Genomic DNA, 19,279 nt, shown 5'->3' with positions numbered 1-19,279 from the left:
ATACCTCTTCAATCATCACACTAGTGCAGAAAATGCTTTAAACGTCTGTTATTTTGGACTTTTAACTTCAAATCCCGAACCAACATCATTGTGGGTGACGTTAATGGGACGTCGACCTCTATAGGTCAGACGTCTACATAGATGTCGGACTATATATGTCAGACGTCTATATAGACATTGGACTCTATATAGAGTCCGACGTCTAAAACGTCACCGTATTTGATTGGATCTTTCACTACTTGAGGCCTCTCGGGTTGCTCTTGGCTCATGGCGATTCGAGTTTACAACTTTATATTTTAGTTGAAGAGAATGTATTGTATGTTTTTTTTTTTTGTATTGGATGGTTTTAAAAATATAGTGGAGGGAATTCGAGGAGTGCAAAACGCAAGAAATCGCCGCCCAAGGACATGAGCAAAACTGCACCAAAACCCAATGAAAATGCATTTTAATCGGTTCAAATGAAAGATAATTCATCAAAGAGTAATGTAATCGGAGTAAAATTAATTTTAAACGATGCAAAAGTGAGAAAACGAACTTGAAAAATGTAACCTGTGGAGAGAAAACGCGAGGAACATGATAAACAATGAGTACGCGTAATTGTTGTCTCGCATTCACAGTGTTTTAATGCAGACATTTAGAAGTCGGTTCCCCCCATAACTGATGTCTATAGATGTTGGTTCCCCCCACAATAAACGTCTAAATGGCTTTAGAAGTCGGAGTGGCGGGATCAGATGTCTAAATGGAGTCAAAAAGTGACTTTTTAAATTTATGGGTTGAGTGTTTAGAAGTCAGTTCCCGCCATAACAGACATTTATAGACGTCGGTTCCCCCACAACAGACATCTAAATGGCTTTAGAAGTTGGTTACTAGGGGCACTAACGTCTAAGTCAACTTTTCACCTACCCTGTTAGGCATATAGACGTCGGTTACAACGGGGGCCGACGTCTATAATCATATATAGACGTCGGGGTGGCGGGAGCAAACGTCTATATGGCGGAAAAAAAATGACTTTTCACCTACCTATCAGGCCCGTAGACGACGGTTAGAGGGGGGGCTGACGTCTATAAAATTATAGACGTCGGGGACCCTCCTAACCGACGTCTATATGGCCAACTTATTTACGAAAATGCCATCGGTCAATAATTTACATTGGATACTTTATGGTCCGACGTCTAAAGGGTGACGTTAAAGGCCAATTCTGCACTAGTGTCACCTCTCTTCCATCTTCACCTCTCAAAACGACTCTGCCAGAACCCTCTACAGCCAAGCTGCTGTTGTCTGCAAATCTATTTTACCATGTCCAACCCCCTGCATTCTCACAAATCAATCCCTTCTCCCGGTCATGTGAGTGGAACATCCAAAGTCTAAATACCATACAATATTTTCTGGTTGTTTTCCATCATCATGGGCCATCAAGATCACTGCTTCAGAGTCTGAATCTTCCTCCTGGGCCATATTAGCCCTCTTCTTGGGCTTATTTTTCGCCCCTTCTCCCTTCCAGCACTCCTTAGCATAATGACCATATTTCTGGCAATTGTAACATTTGACTTTCTTCTTGTCAAATTTCCATTCTCCATCTATATTCTTCTGATTTTTCACCTTTCCTGACTCACTAGACTCTTCCCCTTGCTGGTCCTGTGAGTCTTTCCCTTTCTTGCATTCTTTTCCTCCTTTATTGAACCCTTTCTTGCCTTTTAACTGTGATTTGGCATGTAGGGCTTGCTATTGGCACTGCTTGTGCTCATTGATGTGATACTCGTGAACCTCTAATGAGTGCAACAACTCCTCAATCTCGATGGTTTCCAGCCTACGAGCTTCCTCAATAGCCACCACAACATGGTCAAATCTGGGTGTTAATGTTCTCAGGATTTTATCAACAATATACTCATAAAAAATCCCATCATTGCATGCCCTCATTTTATTTACCAACTCTTGTACCTTGTCAAAATATTCTGCCACGGTTTCACTCTCCTTCATGATCTCAAAATTTCAAACTGCCTTCTCAGTGCATGCAGTTTCACCTTCTTGTTTTTGTCTCCACCACTATAGGTCTTCACTAGGATGTCCCATACCTCCTTAGCAGTAGTAGCCTTTGAGATCTAGATGAAGATCTTTGGGCTGACACATTGATACAACAAGAATTTGGCCTTACTGTCTAATTTCACCTACATCTTGAAATTTTTCTTCTCTTCTTCATAAGCCTTTTCACTCACTTCAGGCAGTCCATCTTCTATCACCTCTAAAACATCCTGGAAGCCAAAGATGGCTTGCATCTTGATGCGCCGGTCATCAAACTGCTTCCCATCAAACACTGGCAATGGTCCCTGTATTCCTCCAAATCCTGTCATCCTTTCTTGCTAGATTCTTGCAGGTTCTTTTATTTTCACACACCCAAAGAAACCTTCTTTCTTCTCTTCTGGATACACACGCTTCCAGTCACAGATCACACACCCACTTCACACACATACACCAGAAAATACAGCCTAAGCTCTTGATACCATATTAGACCCAGGGGCAAAAGCGAGAAACTACCACAGTAAATATCTCTGGCATTTAAAAGTAGGAAAAAGTCTCTTTAACAACTCTTTTTTGATAACTTTTTGACAACGCATATGTGGCAGCTTGTGATTGGTCTTAAATTCAAACAGACTAATAAAATGATAACACGTGTCCTGTTGTAAAAAAATTGTTAAAATATCATTATCCTTAAAAGTAATGTTACCACGTAACGAGAGAGAAATGTAAACGTGACGAGAGTTTTAGAGAGAAAGGATAGAGAGACCTCTGCTAGGGTTTCCCTTCTTCCACCAGTGGACACTGTCAAAGCCACCCACGGGAACAAACAGAGACTGAGATAGAGAGCTAATGACAACACAAAAAAGGTACTGAATAACTCTCAAATTTTTCATTAACTTTAAAAGTATATGATTACAGCTTTTTATACATGAAATGAACTGAATGTAACTTAATATAGCTCAGTTTTTGTTTCTTTCAACATTGCATTCGTCTTCCACCGCCAGACTCTCCTCAAGGCTCGCGTCTCTCACTGCTGCGTCAATGAGTATCGTTTTCCCCATTGTTGCTAGTGCCTACAAGGTCCTGCTTCTCCTTCTTTGTTTCAATTTTTATTAGTGTGTCTTAGGTTCTAACAATATTCATTGGCTTAAGAGAGAACTAAGCATTCTTTTCATTTTATTTTTTATTTTCATTAATTTAAAAAGTCCTATTAGATGGTGGTTCAAATAGTGGTGTATTTTGTTCGTTGAAGGAATTTTACGTGTTAGACTTCCTCCAATAGAAAACAAAATAAAGAAAGAGGTGTTGGATAATTCTTACTTCCTTTATTCATGAAAAATATGTCATACATATAGTAGTTTCCATACACGTCACAAAACAGAGAAACACATCTATGAGAGATTCTAAAATTTACTTCATTCATTTTACCTTTAACAGTGCACTCATTAAAATGTTTAAGCTTGGTGCTGTTGGGCTGCTTCACTATCATAATCTTCTGCAGAAGTTTTGAAATCATGCATGCATGCATATATGGAGTGCAGCATGAGATTGGGAGAGTAGGCTGTGAAAGATGAATGAATAGGCATGTTCCCTGTGGGTGCAACACTTGTACTGCAAGTGGTTCCAGCCATTGATGAAAGATGTTGTAGTTTTACTTGTCAAGAAGCCCTGAATTTGGCATCCAACTGATACCTGTCGGTGCTTATATTTTGAAGGAGGAAATTCACTATATAATAATTGTCAGATTTATTACGATGGAGAAATTTGAAAACGAAAGCTTAGTCATGGAAAAAGCTTCTTTAACAACTTTTTTTTATCAACACGAGAGCAAATGAACACTCTCCCTGCATCACTCTCAACAACCATAAAATGTTTTGAGCAAGAATCAAGATTTAATGACATAAATATGAAATTGATAGACAGATATTCCCAAACTAAATTATAGAGCGTTGCTGCATTTGAATGACTCTCACATTTGCTGTTTGGTTTTCTTGATATCTTTTCCAAACTCATTTACTGCTCCAGGTGAGTACTTCAGACTGCATACATTTAGTAGTCAAACTTTACTCCTAATAAAAAAATAAAATAAATGATTAACATCAAGCTTACATTAGAAGAATGTTTTTCTTTTCTTTTATTATATTTATTTTTCTAATTTAGAATAAATGATAATGTAATAACTTACTAATTTTAATTTTTATGCTTTGTTATTTACATTATTCGATATTAAAATGGTAGATTTTGTTTGTTGTTGTTTTTATGAATTATAATTATAAATACCAAAAATCTAAAATTTTCTTTTATTTCAAGATTTATGTATGATTAAAAAATACGAGACAAATCAACTGGAAATAAAAAGTATTTAAACTCATTATATAAACTCATAATTACAGATTTCAAAGCAAGTAAAAGTAAAAGAAAAATGTATCTTTAACAATTTTTTTTTACAATTATTTTATAATTGTTTATGTAGTATTTTATCATTAATCCATTTCAAATATATGAATCAACAAAATAATAACATATAATTTACTATTAAAAAATTATTAAAAAAAGTTATTAACATGAGTTTTGTTGGTAAATTGTATTAATTCCAAAGGTTACTAAGAATCTCAAATAATCTGTTAGTAATATCGACTTTTCAAGGGAATGGCAAAATGTGAAAAACGCATTTAACGAGGCTTAAAATCTCATAAACACCAAATATAACTAAGAATAATTATTTTTGTAGCGTATAATAATTAATCTTCCCGAATTCAGTTTTAACTTTACAAGATTCCAATTACTTTATTTATTCTTATAGTTACTATTATTTGTATCCTAATTCATTCTCAACTTCTTGCCCTATTATTTGTTCTATCATGCTTTCTTTTTCGGAATTTTATCAAAACCCATCGCACTTTAATTCCTAAAATAAAAACAAGAAAAAGAAATCCCAATACAGAATAAAAGTTAAAAAAAATTAAAAATAAATGAAATTATGACAAAAAAAAAAGGGAAGACTTAAATTAATATAAAAATGATTGATGTATTTTAAAATAATAAAATTCCATCATAAACACTTTTTTGGCCATCGCGTGAGAACCATGGTTTCAATAATAAACCATTAAAATATAACAAATAAAAGAAATAAAATTAGTGCATAAATAGAGAGAAAAAAGAAAATAAAGTTAATTTCACGATGGTTATCTCATTGTTGTTATGATCATGTGTAGGATCAATTCGCACTAATTAATGAGAAATTTATAAAACGAAAATTTTAATAACTTTGTTATTCAAAAAGTAAATTTAACCAAATGAAAACTTCTATAAATTAAATCTCTTTTCAGAAATAAAATAAAATAAAGTTTATATTTTATATAACTCTAAAATTATTTTATTTATGATGCAACTTAATTTTAACAGATAATATCTTTACATATATATATATATATATATATATATATATATATATATATATATATATATATATATATATATATATATATAAAATAATGGTGCCAAAGAAGATAGAGTGAAAAAGACCTAGTATTAGTGGATTGGTATTCTCTTATCCCTTCCTTTTGTTTCCTTTTCGACTTTTATGAGCTGGAACTTTTTTTTTGTCGGATCCAACTTTTTTTCCTAGTTGGTTAGTGTTTATGTTACGTACCTTCCATCAATTCTTTTTGTGATATATATATGCCTTTTAATTATTATATAATTTTAGATATATAGAATCGTGCATTGCATTATGCTTAATAATTTAAAATTAATTTTATCCCATTTTTAAAAGAAAAAACACATTCATTGTCTTCATATCCCAAATCTTATTCATGGAGAATGTAAAATAATTTGCATAAATTTTAATTTATTCTTCTTTTTTCCTTGATAAATGTTTTCTATTTTATTTCATTTCTACTTCATCATAAAGGCATGTGCTTTTCTTTGACTCTGCCAGTGGCCATTTCATTTTGACAAGCTTCTTTCATAATAATGGCACTCAGTCTGCATGCACATTAAGAATATAACTCTTGTTTATAAAATGTATCAAATAGAATCTGTCCACGTCTCAAAAAATATATAAAACTGCAACTTCTGTTTAGATTCTTAGTGCATGCTAAAAATCAATATATTGATACTTAATTTATTAATATAATGTAGTATATTTTTCGTTAGAATGATTGTTCCTTTTAAGTGCAACTTGTAATAAATTGCGAAAAGATATCTAAATCATATAATATTATTGAGGTGTACGAAATATATATTAAAAGAAAATAAAACTCATCAATATACATATCTAGCTAACTCATGCTTAAGAAGATGTGCCTAACCTCATGATAATGTATCTTACAATCTTCATAGTATAGTGATGATTTTAACACATGAAAGTTATTAAGGTGAATTATGAAGGAGAAAGTGAAGATTTGCATGTAGTGGTACCTGCGGTTACCCTAGAATTGGGGTAGAATAGAGTGTGACTTTGTTATTTTTCTTTCTATACTTGTCATATTTACTACCAAAAAGTCCACAACTAGGTCGCAAACCAAACACACGTAATTTATGTCATCTCTATGACTTTTCAAATGACCATATTACACTCCTTTTCTCTCTCTCTCTCTCTTTCCACCAATTAACTCAATGACAAGTTTCCATCTCTATAAAACCACTTCACTATCCCATCACAAGCTGCCCCTACAACCACGCTACTTAGCTACCTCCACACTCTCACTCTTAGAGAGAGAGAGAGAAAATCACTAACAACAACCAATGATGGAGTCAGACGCCGAGAAGAAGTGCGATCATGTTCACGAACCACCCTACACGCCGACAAAGCTACCTCTCTTGATCTCACGGCCAGGCATGGCGCCGGAGGCTCCTCCTCCGCTGTCGCCGCCGCAGAACACGATTTCGGTTCCTTTCAAGTGGGAGGAAGCACCGGGGAAGCCCAGGCATTCCCACACCGAATCGGAGCCCGACAACAGTGTTAAAAAAACACTGGAGCTGCCTCCGAGGTTGTTGTTTTTGTTGGACACCAACGTGGACGGGCCTTCCCCCACAACCGTGTTGGATGGGCCTTACGTGGGCCGAGCCGTGTCCTTCACCACCTCCTATAGGACTCCCAGGGGTTACTGGAATTCCAACTTTGGGTCCTCGAGGTGGGGCGGCTACAAGAAGATTACCACCGATGACGACGGCGAGGGCAGTTTTGACTTTTCACCTCGCTGTTCTTCTACTACAATGCCTAACGTGAAGATCACAAGGGTTCCCAGAAGAGGAACCTTCTGGACTCTATCCAAGCAAAGGTCGCAGTTGTGGGTAAGTCATCATACTCTGAAATCAACAATCTCTTCGCCGGAAATTATTTACTGTAATTTTCTTCACTTATTCGGTATATATTTTCAATCAAAATTTTTTAATATATATAAATATAAATATAAATATTTGTGTACGTTTAAACAACTTATGACATTTTTTTAGTCTCATGTTATCCAAATCATGCATGCATAAAGCAGAGGCAGCTAAGGTATTAGGTATGCATTATGATTTGTGATGGAGAAAAGTGCTGTTTGACTAAGACTATATAAATATTGATGTTTGCTTTAATCATATTATATAAGGCCACCGAAATTATAAAAGTTATACTTTCCGTCTTTGATTTTCTTAAGATAAGTCTACCTTACCCTACAACTACGCAAGAATGGAAAGATTTTGTTACTTTTTCTGACTCCATAAATTAAAACAGTCAAACGATAACAACATTTGGGCTGGACTTTCACTATACCTGGCCCAAGAAAAAGCATCAGTGTCGTTGCTTCTGCCACTAAAAAACACCTCAAATAAGTCTAATTGTTACAGTGCCCAGATAATAAGTTATGGAAAAATATATTCTATTCATTTATTATTTACTTTTTATTCTATTGACAAACTCTAAATTTAATAATAAAATAATATATATGATGTGTCAAAATATTATAAAAAAAAACCTGTATTAATATAGTTATTTCTACTTTCAGATATTCCTAGTAGTTGCGATTGAGAAAAAAAACAACCCCATCATTATACTTTTGTAGATCTTGCAAATCATACAAGTGAATGATGAAAGGTGTGATTTTGAAGGAACAGTATTTTCTCTTGGTTGAAATGTTAAACATTATCCTGAGACTTATGAAGATAAATTTTTGCATAATTGGTTCGTCCATGTTGGTTGGTCACCGTCTGTGTATTTAATCGTCCTCTGCTGCTATGGCGGGGTTAGGTTGATATCTCATCATCTAATTATAATTTTACAACTGCAGGCAAGCATTTATGAAAGCTTTAAGCAAGTGGTCCCATGGAAACGCAAGCAACAAACGCAGAAAAAATGTGCTTCCAAATTCCACACTGTTTGATCTTCTAGATTTTTACTTCTGTCAAATCTAGTTATTTCACAAATTATCCTTCTCACTAAAAAGGCCCATTTAGCGTATAAATAAACAATATATTTTACACCTCGCACTCCTATCTTTAATGAAAGTTTGGTCCAAAAATTGAAGTCACACTTTGAACACAATGACAAGTATAAAGTTTAATGTTTCAAACATACATCCAAAGTCCAAATACACTTTTAATAGGCTGAATACTTTGTTGATACCTATATAAAATTTAGATATGCGTTAGGAATAAACTGTTATTTAATAAAGAGTTTATTTAAATAAAATAGAGATCTTCTTAAGTAGCTTGCGACCAATTATTAATGTTTAGTTGATTACTTTTTATTAATTACCTACTGACGTTGAAACCAAGCACTTGCTTTCAATTATCTTTTACTCTAGTGTTTCATTCATTATAAAGTAATATGAAGCATCCTTCGCTTTATAAATTAATATTATGCGTTGGTTATAAATTTTATTTAAGTAGATGAAAAAATTAGTTACTATTGTGTTTTTGAAAATTAAACATTTTGATTATTTCTTTTTTATTTTAATTACCATTTCGGTAGGCTTTCATTTATTTTGATCTTAATATTTATTTTTGGCTTAATAAAGTTTCAGTTTTAAATGAATTTAATATAGTTGAATTTGTGTTATATGTTGTTTGCAAAATAATTGCATGTGGTCTAATAAAATGTTTAATTATTAAGTTGGTCCTTATATTCCTCTTTTTTAATTCAATTAAATTCTTATATTGTTTAAATGGTCTCTTTCATAAATGAACATTAGTATTGTTAGGAAATGACACTACTAAAAAAAAGGTTTTTAATATGTTTATTATGTTTCTGTTTCAACAAGACTGAAGCATAAAAAGGTGTAATGGTAATTTTGTAATTTTCACAAACATATAAGCCTTGGTTCTTAAAAAACCAAAGTTATATGTTGCTTTTGGTATTGGTTAAACTAAAACTGAAACTTGAAAGGGTGTCATATAACCACACCTTTTTAAATTTAATGTCAGAGTAAGGCCTATAGCATCGATAATTTATAGAACTGCTGCTATAGGGTTCGTGAAACTAACAAGATTTATGTAAGGCTCATGGCTTTGGTTCTCTACAGAACTGCGGTCATAGGATCTTGACGTTACAGGTTATCCTTTCAATTAGAAGTCCTATAAACAACTCTATGACCTCAGTTGTTTTGAAAACCGGTGTCATAGACCATTTTTGCTTCAGTTTTACCATGAATCGAGTCATAAAGTTTGAAACAAATTTCAAAATTGTCACTAAAAATATTTTTTATTTCTATTTTTTCGAGAGGCTTTAGGCACTCAGCTAAGAGAAGAAAACAAAAGAAACCAAACATGCACACAAGGCACCCAACAACAAACTTATGGTGCTTAGCGCAGACCCTACTTGCCTAGCGAGCTCCCTTAGCACCCAACGAGAACGCAAATAGAACGTCTCATAATCTAAAACACTCACTATCTCTCTAGAACTCTTTCTCTGAGTTCCCTTTCCCTTCTCTCTAAGATTTCTTTCTCTTGAATCATCTATTTGACAATTAGGAAGCGTCTAGGAGATCAAAGCAACAAACTCTCCAATCCTTATCGATTAGTTTTCCTAGTAGGTCATGCATAGGGGTTCCTTTGCATGTGTCATTTGATTTCCTTTTCTAGATGTTCGTCGATTAGAGGTCCTAAGGACTTGCTCTAATAATGTTTTTGTGGTTTGTAAAGCTTTTCCAGAGTTCCTTGAGTTTGAAGGAAAGGTAGTTTATCATGTAGAGCTTGGTAGCATTTCTGATAAGGTAAGGGAAGCTAATGTTTTCTTTTAATTGAATTATGAGGTATGAATGGATATTTAATAGTATGTGAGGTTAATTTATGTTGATTGTTATGCTTAAAATGACGGTTCTTAGTTTTGAGTGTGTTTGAATGAATGTACTTGGTTGAATGATATTGGTGTAATTTGATGATTTGTTTGGACTTTGTATATTGTCATGAACTTCGTGTTGTGAAGTTGGTGGTGTCAAGTTGAGGAGAAAGAATTATGTGGAATTATAAGTCATTTTTAGTCTAAATTGAAGGTTTTGATAAATGAGCTTTAAAAGTAAGGGTCTAATGGGAGAAATTGTACTATAGGATCTGTTGTGGTGTTAATTGAAACTTGTTGACACCTTGAGTTAATGGAAATATGATATGGAAATAGGTATGAGTCAATGGTGTGGTTTAGGAAGGTTTTAGGCTCAATTTTAAAGGTTTTAGCTAGTGATATTTTAATGTGGTAGGTCTTGGCAGAAGTAGAGGGTTTAGGGTCTATAGTTGGATCATTTCTAACTTGTTTAGACCTCTAGGCTGTTAATTTATGGATTTGAAAGAGTAGAACTGAGATAAGATAGTTTGGAGTAGTTAAGTTGGTTTGAGGTAGCAACTTTGAGTTAGAAACATGTTTTTAGATCATTTACAGTGTCTGAGAGATCCTATGAATCAGTTAGATAGGTGTAGAGAGCAACCAAGGTCAAATTAGAGGTATTTTAGGTTCTGGTGTGGCGCTCAACGGTAGTTAGCGGGGCCTGAGCGCCAAATTTGCGAGAGGTTTGGCGCCCAACTACAAAAGGGGGGCACTCGAGTGCCAAAAATAGCAGAGGAATGGTGCTCAGCGGCGAGTACGTGCCGTTGAGCACCAATTTTGATGGAAGCACATCCAAGCATCATGCTAGAACAACTCCTTTCAAAGCAAGCAACAGCGGAATGAAGTTATTGAATTAGATGTTTGGTGCATTGAAGGTGTTTGATGAATGGTTGAATGAATGAAATTGTTAGTGTATAGAGTCTCTAAGCTTAGTAGGCCTTCCTAACAGGGAAGGAAGCTTGAGGAAATGAGATAATAGTGACACAATGTTTGACCTTTGAGAGAATGAGAATTTCATTTCTTTTGAGACAACTCCATATACAATTCTCCTTAAGAGTCAAGGCCAGAAAGTCTAAGGACTTCTCTAGCCACCTTCCAAGCTCACTACCTTCATTCTCTCATTTTCCATTTTCTTTTGTACTTTCTCTCACCTCCATGACATTGCTTTCCTCAAATCTGCATCAGGTGCATCATCAGTGCCACAACCTTGAACGCGCTTCATTGTGTCAGCGCTTCATTGCATCATCAAAGCCACATTCTCCTTTTACACTTCGCAGCTCATTCAACCACATAATTTTCTTTCTTGAGCAACAAAATCATTTTACCCACTCTCGAGATGCTCTCCTTATCCTCCTCACAAATTTCCATTCCTCTTCATAGAGCCACACTCCATTCGTGTCTTCGAAGGTAGTTTCACTTCACTCTTCATCCAAACACACACCATACTTAAATTTACACTTTAATTAAATACCTTACATGCATCATCTTCCATTCCGCTACACTCTATGGTTCAAGGAAGCTATCCTAGCTAGATGTCTGGACATGCTTCAATCATTTGGATGTAATGAATTGTTGTAGAATTGTTTGCTCAGCTTCTTATATTCCTAAGTCACCTCTGAATTTTGAATTCAACCACTACCCTATAGCTTCCTTCCTTAGTAGGAAGGCTTTCTGAGTTTAGAGTCTCCAAACATACACCATAATTACATTTACACTTTCATCAAACACCTTACATGCATAATCTTCCATAGCTTCAATTTCCATTCCGTTACACTCTGTAGTTCAAGGAAGTTAGCCTAGCATGATGTTTGGATGTGTTTCCATCAAGTGTTCACGGTTTGCACCTTTCTTTTTCTTTTTCTTTGGCTTTTATGGTTTCTTATAAGCAAGGTTGTCAAATTCGAGATTTTATGTCGCGAGAGTCCAATAAACTCGACTTGTAAACTCGTAAGAGTTTACTTTGCATGAAAAAAAATATAAATAACGTCTTAATTCAAAAAAGATAACAAAATTATAAAAATTCAAACACATAAGTTCATAGAGACATTATAAAACATAAATTGAAATGTCAAAGTCTCTATGTCTAATCCTCTAATAATTGCATCATCATCTCCATCATCATCCTCATCTAGCTCTTCCTCTTATGAATGTTGTGCATCCTCATTGTCCCCAAATGTTATTTTGTCAAGATCAAGAGCATCTAGAGCAGGATCTGTTGTTGCTCCACTAAATTTCCACCATCATTTTCACATTCAACTTGCTCAATGTCAACAACATCATTTGTCTCTTTAGTTATCAATTCATCATCTGATTCAATGTCATCAAATGGAAGAGCTACAATTTTTTGAATTTGTCTACTTTTCAACTTGGAATTATACATCACATAAACTAAATCATTCATCTTTTTTTATGCAAACGACTCTTTCTCTTTGTATGAACCTAAAATGAAATATAATATTTTTAGTGAAGATATAAACATAAGAAAGAAATTTATAAATTAAAAATAATTTAAATTACCATTTCAAATGAAATCCAATTACGCTCACATCCAAAAGAATTACAAGTCAAGCTTAGAATTCGAATAACAAATCTCTTCAACTTCGGAGTTTCATCACCAAACATTTCCCACCATTCCCCAGGATTTAACTCTTTCCTACATTCCTTTGCATCTTTCATTCCAAAAAGTCCTCTAGCATATTGAAATTTAACAATTTGTAAATTAATTTTTCTTCTTTCTGCCATATCTGGTACCAATCTTCTCATGCAAATATACAATCTTTCTTTCACCTCTCCACCATCATCTCATCTAAAGTTAGGTTCATAGTGGAAATGAGGGTTCAGATAATAGGCAACTGCATGCAAAGGCCGATGAAGTTTATTATCCCATTGAGCATCGATTATTCTCCAAACCTCTTCATAACTACATCAATTATGCTATATCAGAAATAATTTCACACATAAGTAATTAAACATTGAATGAGTAAAAGTTTAAAATTTTACCTCTTTTTGATATTGTTAAAGTTAGACCTAATCTTCTCCTTTGCACAATCCATTTCTTCATAAATGAAACCCATTGCAGGTTTTACATCTGAGTCCATTAATCTTAAGACAACCATAAGAGGGGTATCAGCTTTCAAGCATGTGAAGACATTCTTCCAAAACCGATTATCTAATACCACATGCTCTATCTTTCTCCCCTCTTGTGAAGTTCCAAACTTATTTGTCTTCCATTACTCAGAGCTAAACATGGTCAACAATGATGCCTTCAATTCATGAAAAAAGCAAGAGTTAAATAAGTTGTGGCAAATCTAGTCACACCAGGTCTTATCAAGTCTCTACCTTTAGTGAACTTTTTCAACAAGGAAATCAACATTGATCTCCCATAAATGTAAGTTGTAATCTTTCTTCCCTTCTTAATGGTCAATTCATGGACCTTCAAATTCTTTTCAAAATCTTCAAATATCAAATCAATGCAATGTGTTGCACATGTAGTCCAATACAATTTTTCCCTTTTATGCATCAACAATTCTCTGGCTGCCTTGAAATTTGCAGCATTATCAGTGACAACTTGAACAACATTTTCTTGTCCAACAAACTCGACAACATCATCTAACATTTTGAAAACTTTATCAGATGTTTTTGAAATGTCTGAAGTGTCAAGTGAATAAAGAAAAATTGTCCCTTTAGGACTATTCACCAAGAAGTTGCAAATAAAATGTTTTTTTCAATCTGTCCAACCATCAAACATAATTGTACATCCAATTCTCTTCCACTCCTCCTTATATCACTCAAGATTTGCATATGTTTTCTTCACAGCTTGTTTCAAGAGCTTCTCTCTAATATCATGATAAGATGATGGTGTATATCCAACTCCATACTTACCAATAATTTCACACATCTATGCAAATGTTGGATTTCTAATTACATTAAAAGGAATGACACTAATGTAAAAGAATTCAACCACTTGAGTATCAACTTCTTCTTTGTATCCTTTTTTCATCATTTGATTTATAGTTTCTTGGACTCCCCCCTTGCTAGTAGTAGGAAATTTTTCTTTTCCTTTAAAACCGAATACCTTGTGTCCTCCTCCAAGACTCTCACTTTCTTCCTCGTCTTCACCAATATTTATCTTTATTTTCTTTGATGAAGCATTCTTAGCTTCTGCAACTACTTTTATCATCAAATTTTTTATTTCATCCAAAACAGAAGCACAAGGTTCAGAATCTTTCCTAGTTTCAGCAAGGTGATGCTTAAATCTATGTATGCCTCCACTTACAATCTTTGAGCAATAATTACATTTTACTTTTCTTCCATTACCATTAACATCAAATACATGTTTCTATCCAATATTAGATCGATTTCCCGGAGCATTTTTACTTCAACTTTTAAGAGATGAACATGCACTTGGATTAGTTTTCATTGAATTTGATGTATTTCCAAACATGGTGCTTTAATTTTTTTTCCCTAAAAAATATGGCAAAAGCAGACTCAGAAAGACATGACATTATACTTTAAATTTTTTTCACTAAAAAATGACAGAAATAGACTGAGAGAGACATGACATGATACTTTCCTTGCTTTTTTAATTTTTTTCAAAAAAAGAAAAAAAAAGCCATGAAAGTGGACTTCGAGAAAAGTCATGATAAAACCATTAACATTTATCTTTTTAATAGAAATTATTTTTTATTAATAAGCATAATAAAAAGCATGGGGTTGTAATGTAATGTTTAAAATAAAAAACATTTTTTTAATAAAAAGCATGGCAGGGGATATAACAAATGTAATGTTTAAAATAAAAAACACTTTTTTAATAAAAAGCATGGCATGATAGTGGCTTGGGGCTGTAATGTTTAAAATGAAAAACACGCAGAGTGCGAACTAGAAAGAGCAATACAATAAGCTGCGACAACGACTGCACGGAGAATGTGACCCAGGCCACTGGAGTGCGACCACGAGAACACTATGAGCGGCGACCACTAATTGGAGCGGACGAAACGCGACCACGAACGACAGTCGGACAGAGCGCAAAAGCGAGGAGAGGAAATGCGACCATGAACGCAAAATGGAGTGAAGCACAATGATAATGAAGAGAAACCTAATAAGGTAATCAAATACTGAAATCAAAACAGATTCTTTCTTTTTTCATTTTTACCCATTTTAAACTTGTCGAATCACGGCAAAATCGTGATTTTATACGTTTTCACCGAGTTCACTCAAAAAACGAGTTTACTATTGAGATAACTCGGCAATCTTGACTAGGAACTCAAACTCATCCGAGTTAGCGAGTTACTCGCAAGTTTGATAACCATGCTTATAAGAGTTTATGTGTATCTTATGGCATGTTTTGGTATGTTTTATGGAATGTTATAAATGGTTTTGAATGAGATTGATGTATGTTTCAAAGTGTAATGGAATAAGAGTTTCTAAAGAGAAATTCTAAGTGGTTGTAACAAGTGTTGTTGGTATGAATGTAGGAAGCTCAATCTTAGGAGTTATTATGACACTTTAATGGTAATTCATTCTCAATTAGAGAGGAGTGATGCATGTGGTAAGAGCGGGAGGAGGTCTTAGTCTAGGTGTTTTATTATGGCCTAAGACGTAGGGTGAAGCCCGTTAGCAATGGTTCTACAGAGCAGTAGAGGCCACCATAAGTGCATGACCCGTCATAGCTCAACATTCATACTATATCTAAATGGTTAAGTCTAGGTCAAAGGCATGATGTAGGATGCTTGATTAAATTTGTGTGAAATGTAATATTTGATAAGATCTTAATATACTATGTTTGATTCTTTTTATCATTAGTTTACCCTTTCTATGTGTTTCCTGGTTTGGTTGTTCATGTGTGTTTGATTCTTTGGGCGATGGTCATTTGGTGAGTTTGAGCAAAGGAGATAATGTGTCTGTGAAATAGATTTAGGTACAGATGACATAAATGCTTAAAGGTTGGAGTATATATATATATATATATATATATATATATATATATATATATTCTCTTGGTTGTTTTAAATAATTAACTTTGTACAAATTAATAACTTGTAAGTAAAGTTTGAGTTATAGTTATGTGTAGATAATTGTGATAAGACTTTATGTTTTCTACTTGTTAACGGTTTTATTTTATTGACTATGTGATAGTTCTTGCAACATCCCAAAAATATAGTATAAACTATATAGAAGAGTCATCACAAACATGATAACATAAAATAGTTATCTAACTCTAATATAAAGTATTAGACTTTATAGTTATCCAAAATAACCATAGAATTTTAAACTTTATATACATTTAAGTATTCCTAAACTATATACCAATATATTCTAAATAAACTAAGTTGTTGCATCCTTGTCATCCAAAGTCAGCTTTAAAGACACCTCGTCTCCCTCTACTCACACCCACAGGATGATCATCACAAAGGAAAAACACCGCACATACAAAACACAATCACAAACAGAAGGGTAAGCTAGATATAAAAAGAACACATACCATTATAGAACATATAAAATACACATGATTATTCAAGAAAGACAAACTAGTTCAGACATCTTAACATGTTATGACCTATACTTGATTGTCCGAACTTAGAATGATTGTTGAGCTATGACGGATTGTGCACTTGTGGTGGCCTCTACTACTTTGCAAAGTCATTGTTAACGGGTTTCAACCTACCACACTCACAAGGTTAGTCTGTTCTGGGCCTTGAGGCATACTGGGAGCCCCTAAGACTAAGACCTCCTGCTACTCCTCACAACATGGATCAATCCTCTCTACATAAGAATGAAAGACCATTGGAGTTTCAGGATAACCCCCAAGACTAAGCTCCTGCATTCATTCTAAACAAACGTGATTCTCACCAAGAGATTCCATTATGAAACTTACTACTTCAATTTGAAAACATACTTTATTTCCCTTTGAATCACAACTCAAATCTTTACTTTTCATATAACTTAGTACATATTCATACATCATCTAAAATAATTCACCACATCCTTCAAATCAAACAAGGAAAATCAAGAAAAGAGTAACTAGAACTTGAACCATTCGCTCAGCGCATACCCTCACTGAGCGAATCCAGAGGTTTCTCGCACAACGATCCATCTCGCTGTGCGAATAAACTCGCAATGGTACCAAACCTCAACCCCTCGCATAGCACCCCAATTCGTTATGCGATAGCCCAGACAGTGGTCCAGACCCCCAAACACTCGCAGAGCGAACCCTTCGCTATTCGAATAAATTTGGCAGTGCTTCTAGACCTAAACCAGTCGCTCAACATACCATCTTGCTGTGCGGATCCTCAGACAGAGAGCAAACCCCTATAACCATTCGCTCAGCGCACCTTCTCGTTGTGCGGATACTTAGACAAAGAGCAACTCACCACAACTACTCGTTGTGTGAATATATTTGCTCAACGAGTCTGCATAATTCTGCAGCACCAATTCTGTAGAATTATGCAACCCACTCCAAGTTTACCAATTCTAACTATTTTTCCCAACTTTTAGCGTTCCTAGATTGTGTTATATACTTGATTAGACTTAACCAAGTGTTCCAAAACTTTGCTACCATCATTCTCAAGTGTTTATGAACCAATTCCCTCTTCAAAACTTACAGTTCAACAACCTATGGACCGAATTCATGTTTTATCACTTTTGACACATTTTCAAGCAATGTAAGACCTCAAACAAGTCACACTTGACTTACTTAAACTGTCCCAACATTACCCCACTTCCTTAAATTAACCTTAAAATTTGACATTTGAGACTTTCTTTATAACCCATCAACCTTATAACCAATTTCTACATTCTATATAGCCCCTAACATATTAATCATCATCTAAATGCAGTTCATCATCACCACTCATCAATTTCACAGTTCAACAGTCAAATTACATACGATACAATTTACTCAAAACTTTAAATTTAGCTAAATCAGTAAAATAAACACAAAATCATCATCCTTACATATCAACCACTAATTAAAGCAATAATCTAACTTTCCTTACCTCAATCAAACTCTGCAAGGACACAGAGACCCCAACAGATGCTTGCACTGCAAGGAAACTCCAGAAAGCCCTACAAATCACCTATTGGTGATAGAAAACCAACCTTAGAACCTAAATTGAGCTAAGAATTGAAGAGAATTGCTACTAGCTACATGCAAACAGAATTCATTGCATGATCAAAGTTCAAGAATGCACAAAGAAAGAGGGGAAACAACTTACTGGTTAGAATCAAGAAATTGATCAGTAGGAAGTGTAGCCCTTTACGCCAAGATCGCCTAGACACTTCCTGATCGTCAAACAGATGATCCAAGCGTGAGAATTTATAGAGAGAAGTGAGAGAGATGGAAGAGAACAATGTTTTAGAGAGATAAAAAATATTTAGATAATGAGATGAGCTTTAAAAAGTTCTATTTATATTATACGATTATTTTAAAATAAAATATTCGGTCTCATTATTTTAATACACCTATATATTCTAATATTCTATTTTCTAAGATCTTACTGTTCTTGTATAATACTTATTCTATTTAAAATGGGATGTCACATAATACACATGATAATTTATTAAAAAATTAAAATAAAAAAATTAATTACAAATTTCTTAAACGATATAACTATTTTGAATGTCAAAATTATTTTTTTAAATTTTAATCACTATAAATATTAATTTCACGTATTTATTTACTTAAACATTATATAAAACAATTTCTTAAATCCATAATCATTCACCAATATACAAAATGTTTACATATAAAAATATTTTAATATAACATTATCATATAATAATATAATTATTTAATTCTTTGTCACATGATTTAAGATTTTATTTCTATAACACACCTATCTATTATATATAACTGTGATAGTTAAATTATATTTCTCAAATTAATTTAGTTCTCTAGAAGAAAAAAAAAATGTCCCGTGACACAAGCTAGTCTATTGCTGAAATTATTGGTCTGGTAGC

The 19,279-nt window shown here is 33.9% G+C and overlaps 1 protein-coding gene across 1 annotated transcript; it reads left to right on the top strand.

Moving 5' to 3' along the window:
* Window positions 1-6,561: 6,561 nt before the first annotated feature.
* Window positions 6,562-8,534, top strand: LOC106775384 (uncharacterized protein At4g00950). The gene is made up of 2 exons (XM_014662502.2): window positions 6,562-7,314; window positions 8,295-8,534. Exons 1-2 carry the CDS (start codon window positions 6,766-6,768, stop codon window positions 8,385-8,387), a joined length of 642 nt encoding a protein of 213 aa, XP_014517988.1. The 5' UTR covers window positions 6,562-6,765; the 3' UTR covers window positions 8,388-8,534.
* Window positions 8,535-19,279: the final 10,745 nt, after the last annotated feature.

Source organism: Vigna radiata, chromosome 10, assembly GCF_000741045.1.
Source record: "Vigna radiata var. radiata cultivar VC1973A chromosome 10, Vradiata_ver6, whole genome shotgun sequence".
NCBI classification, from domain to species: Eukaryota; Viridiplantae; Streptophyta; class Magnoliopsida; order Fabales; family Fabaceae; genus Vigna; species Vigna radiata.
Note: the sequence above shows the minus strand (reverse complement) of the source record. Positions and strands in the feature narration are given on the sequence as shown.

What these genes read in the sequence shown, in the direction of transcription:
- LOC106775384 (XM_014662502.2), top strand. Translation starts at nt 6,766, where the DNA reads ATGATGGAGTCAGACGCCGAGAAGAAGTGCGATCATGTTCACGAACCA. An exon ending in AGCAAAGGTCGCAGTTGTGG is followed by an intron (nt 7,315 to 8,294) that starts GTAAGTCATCAT and finishes TTACAACTGCAG; the next exon opens with GCAAGCATTTATGAAAGCTT.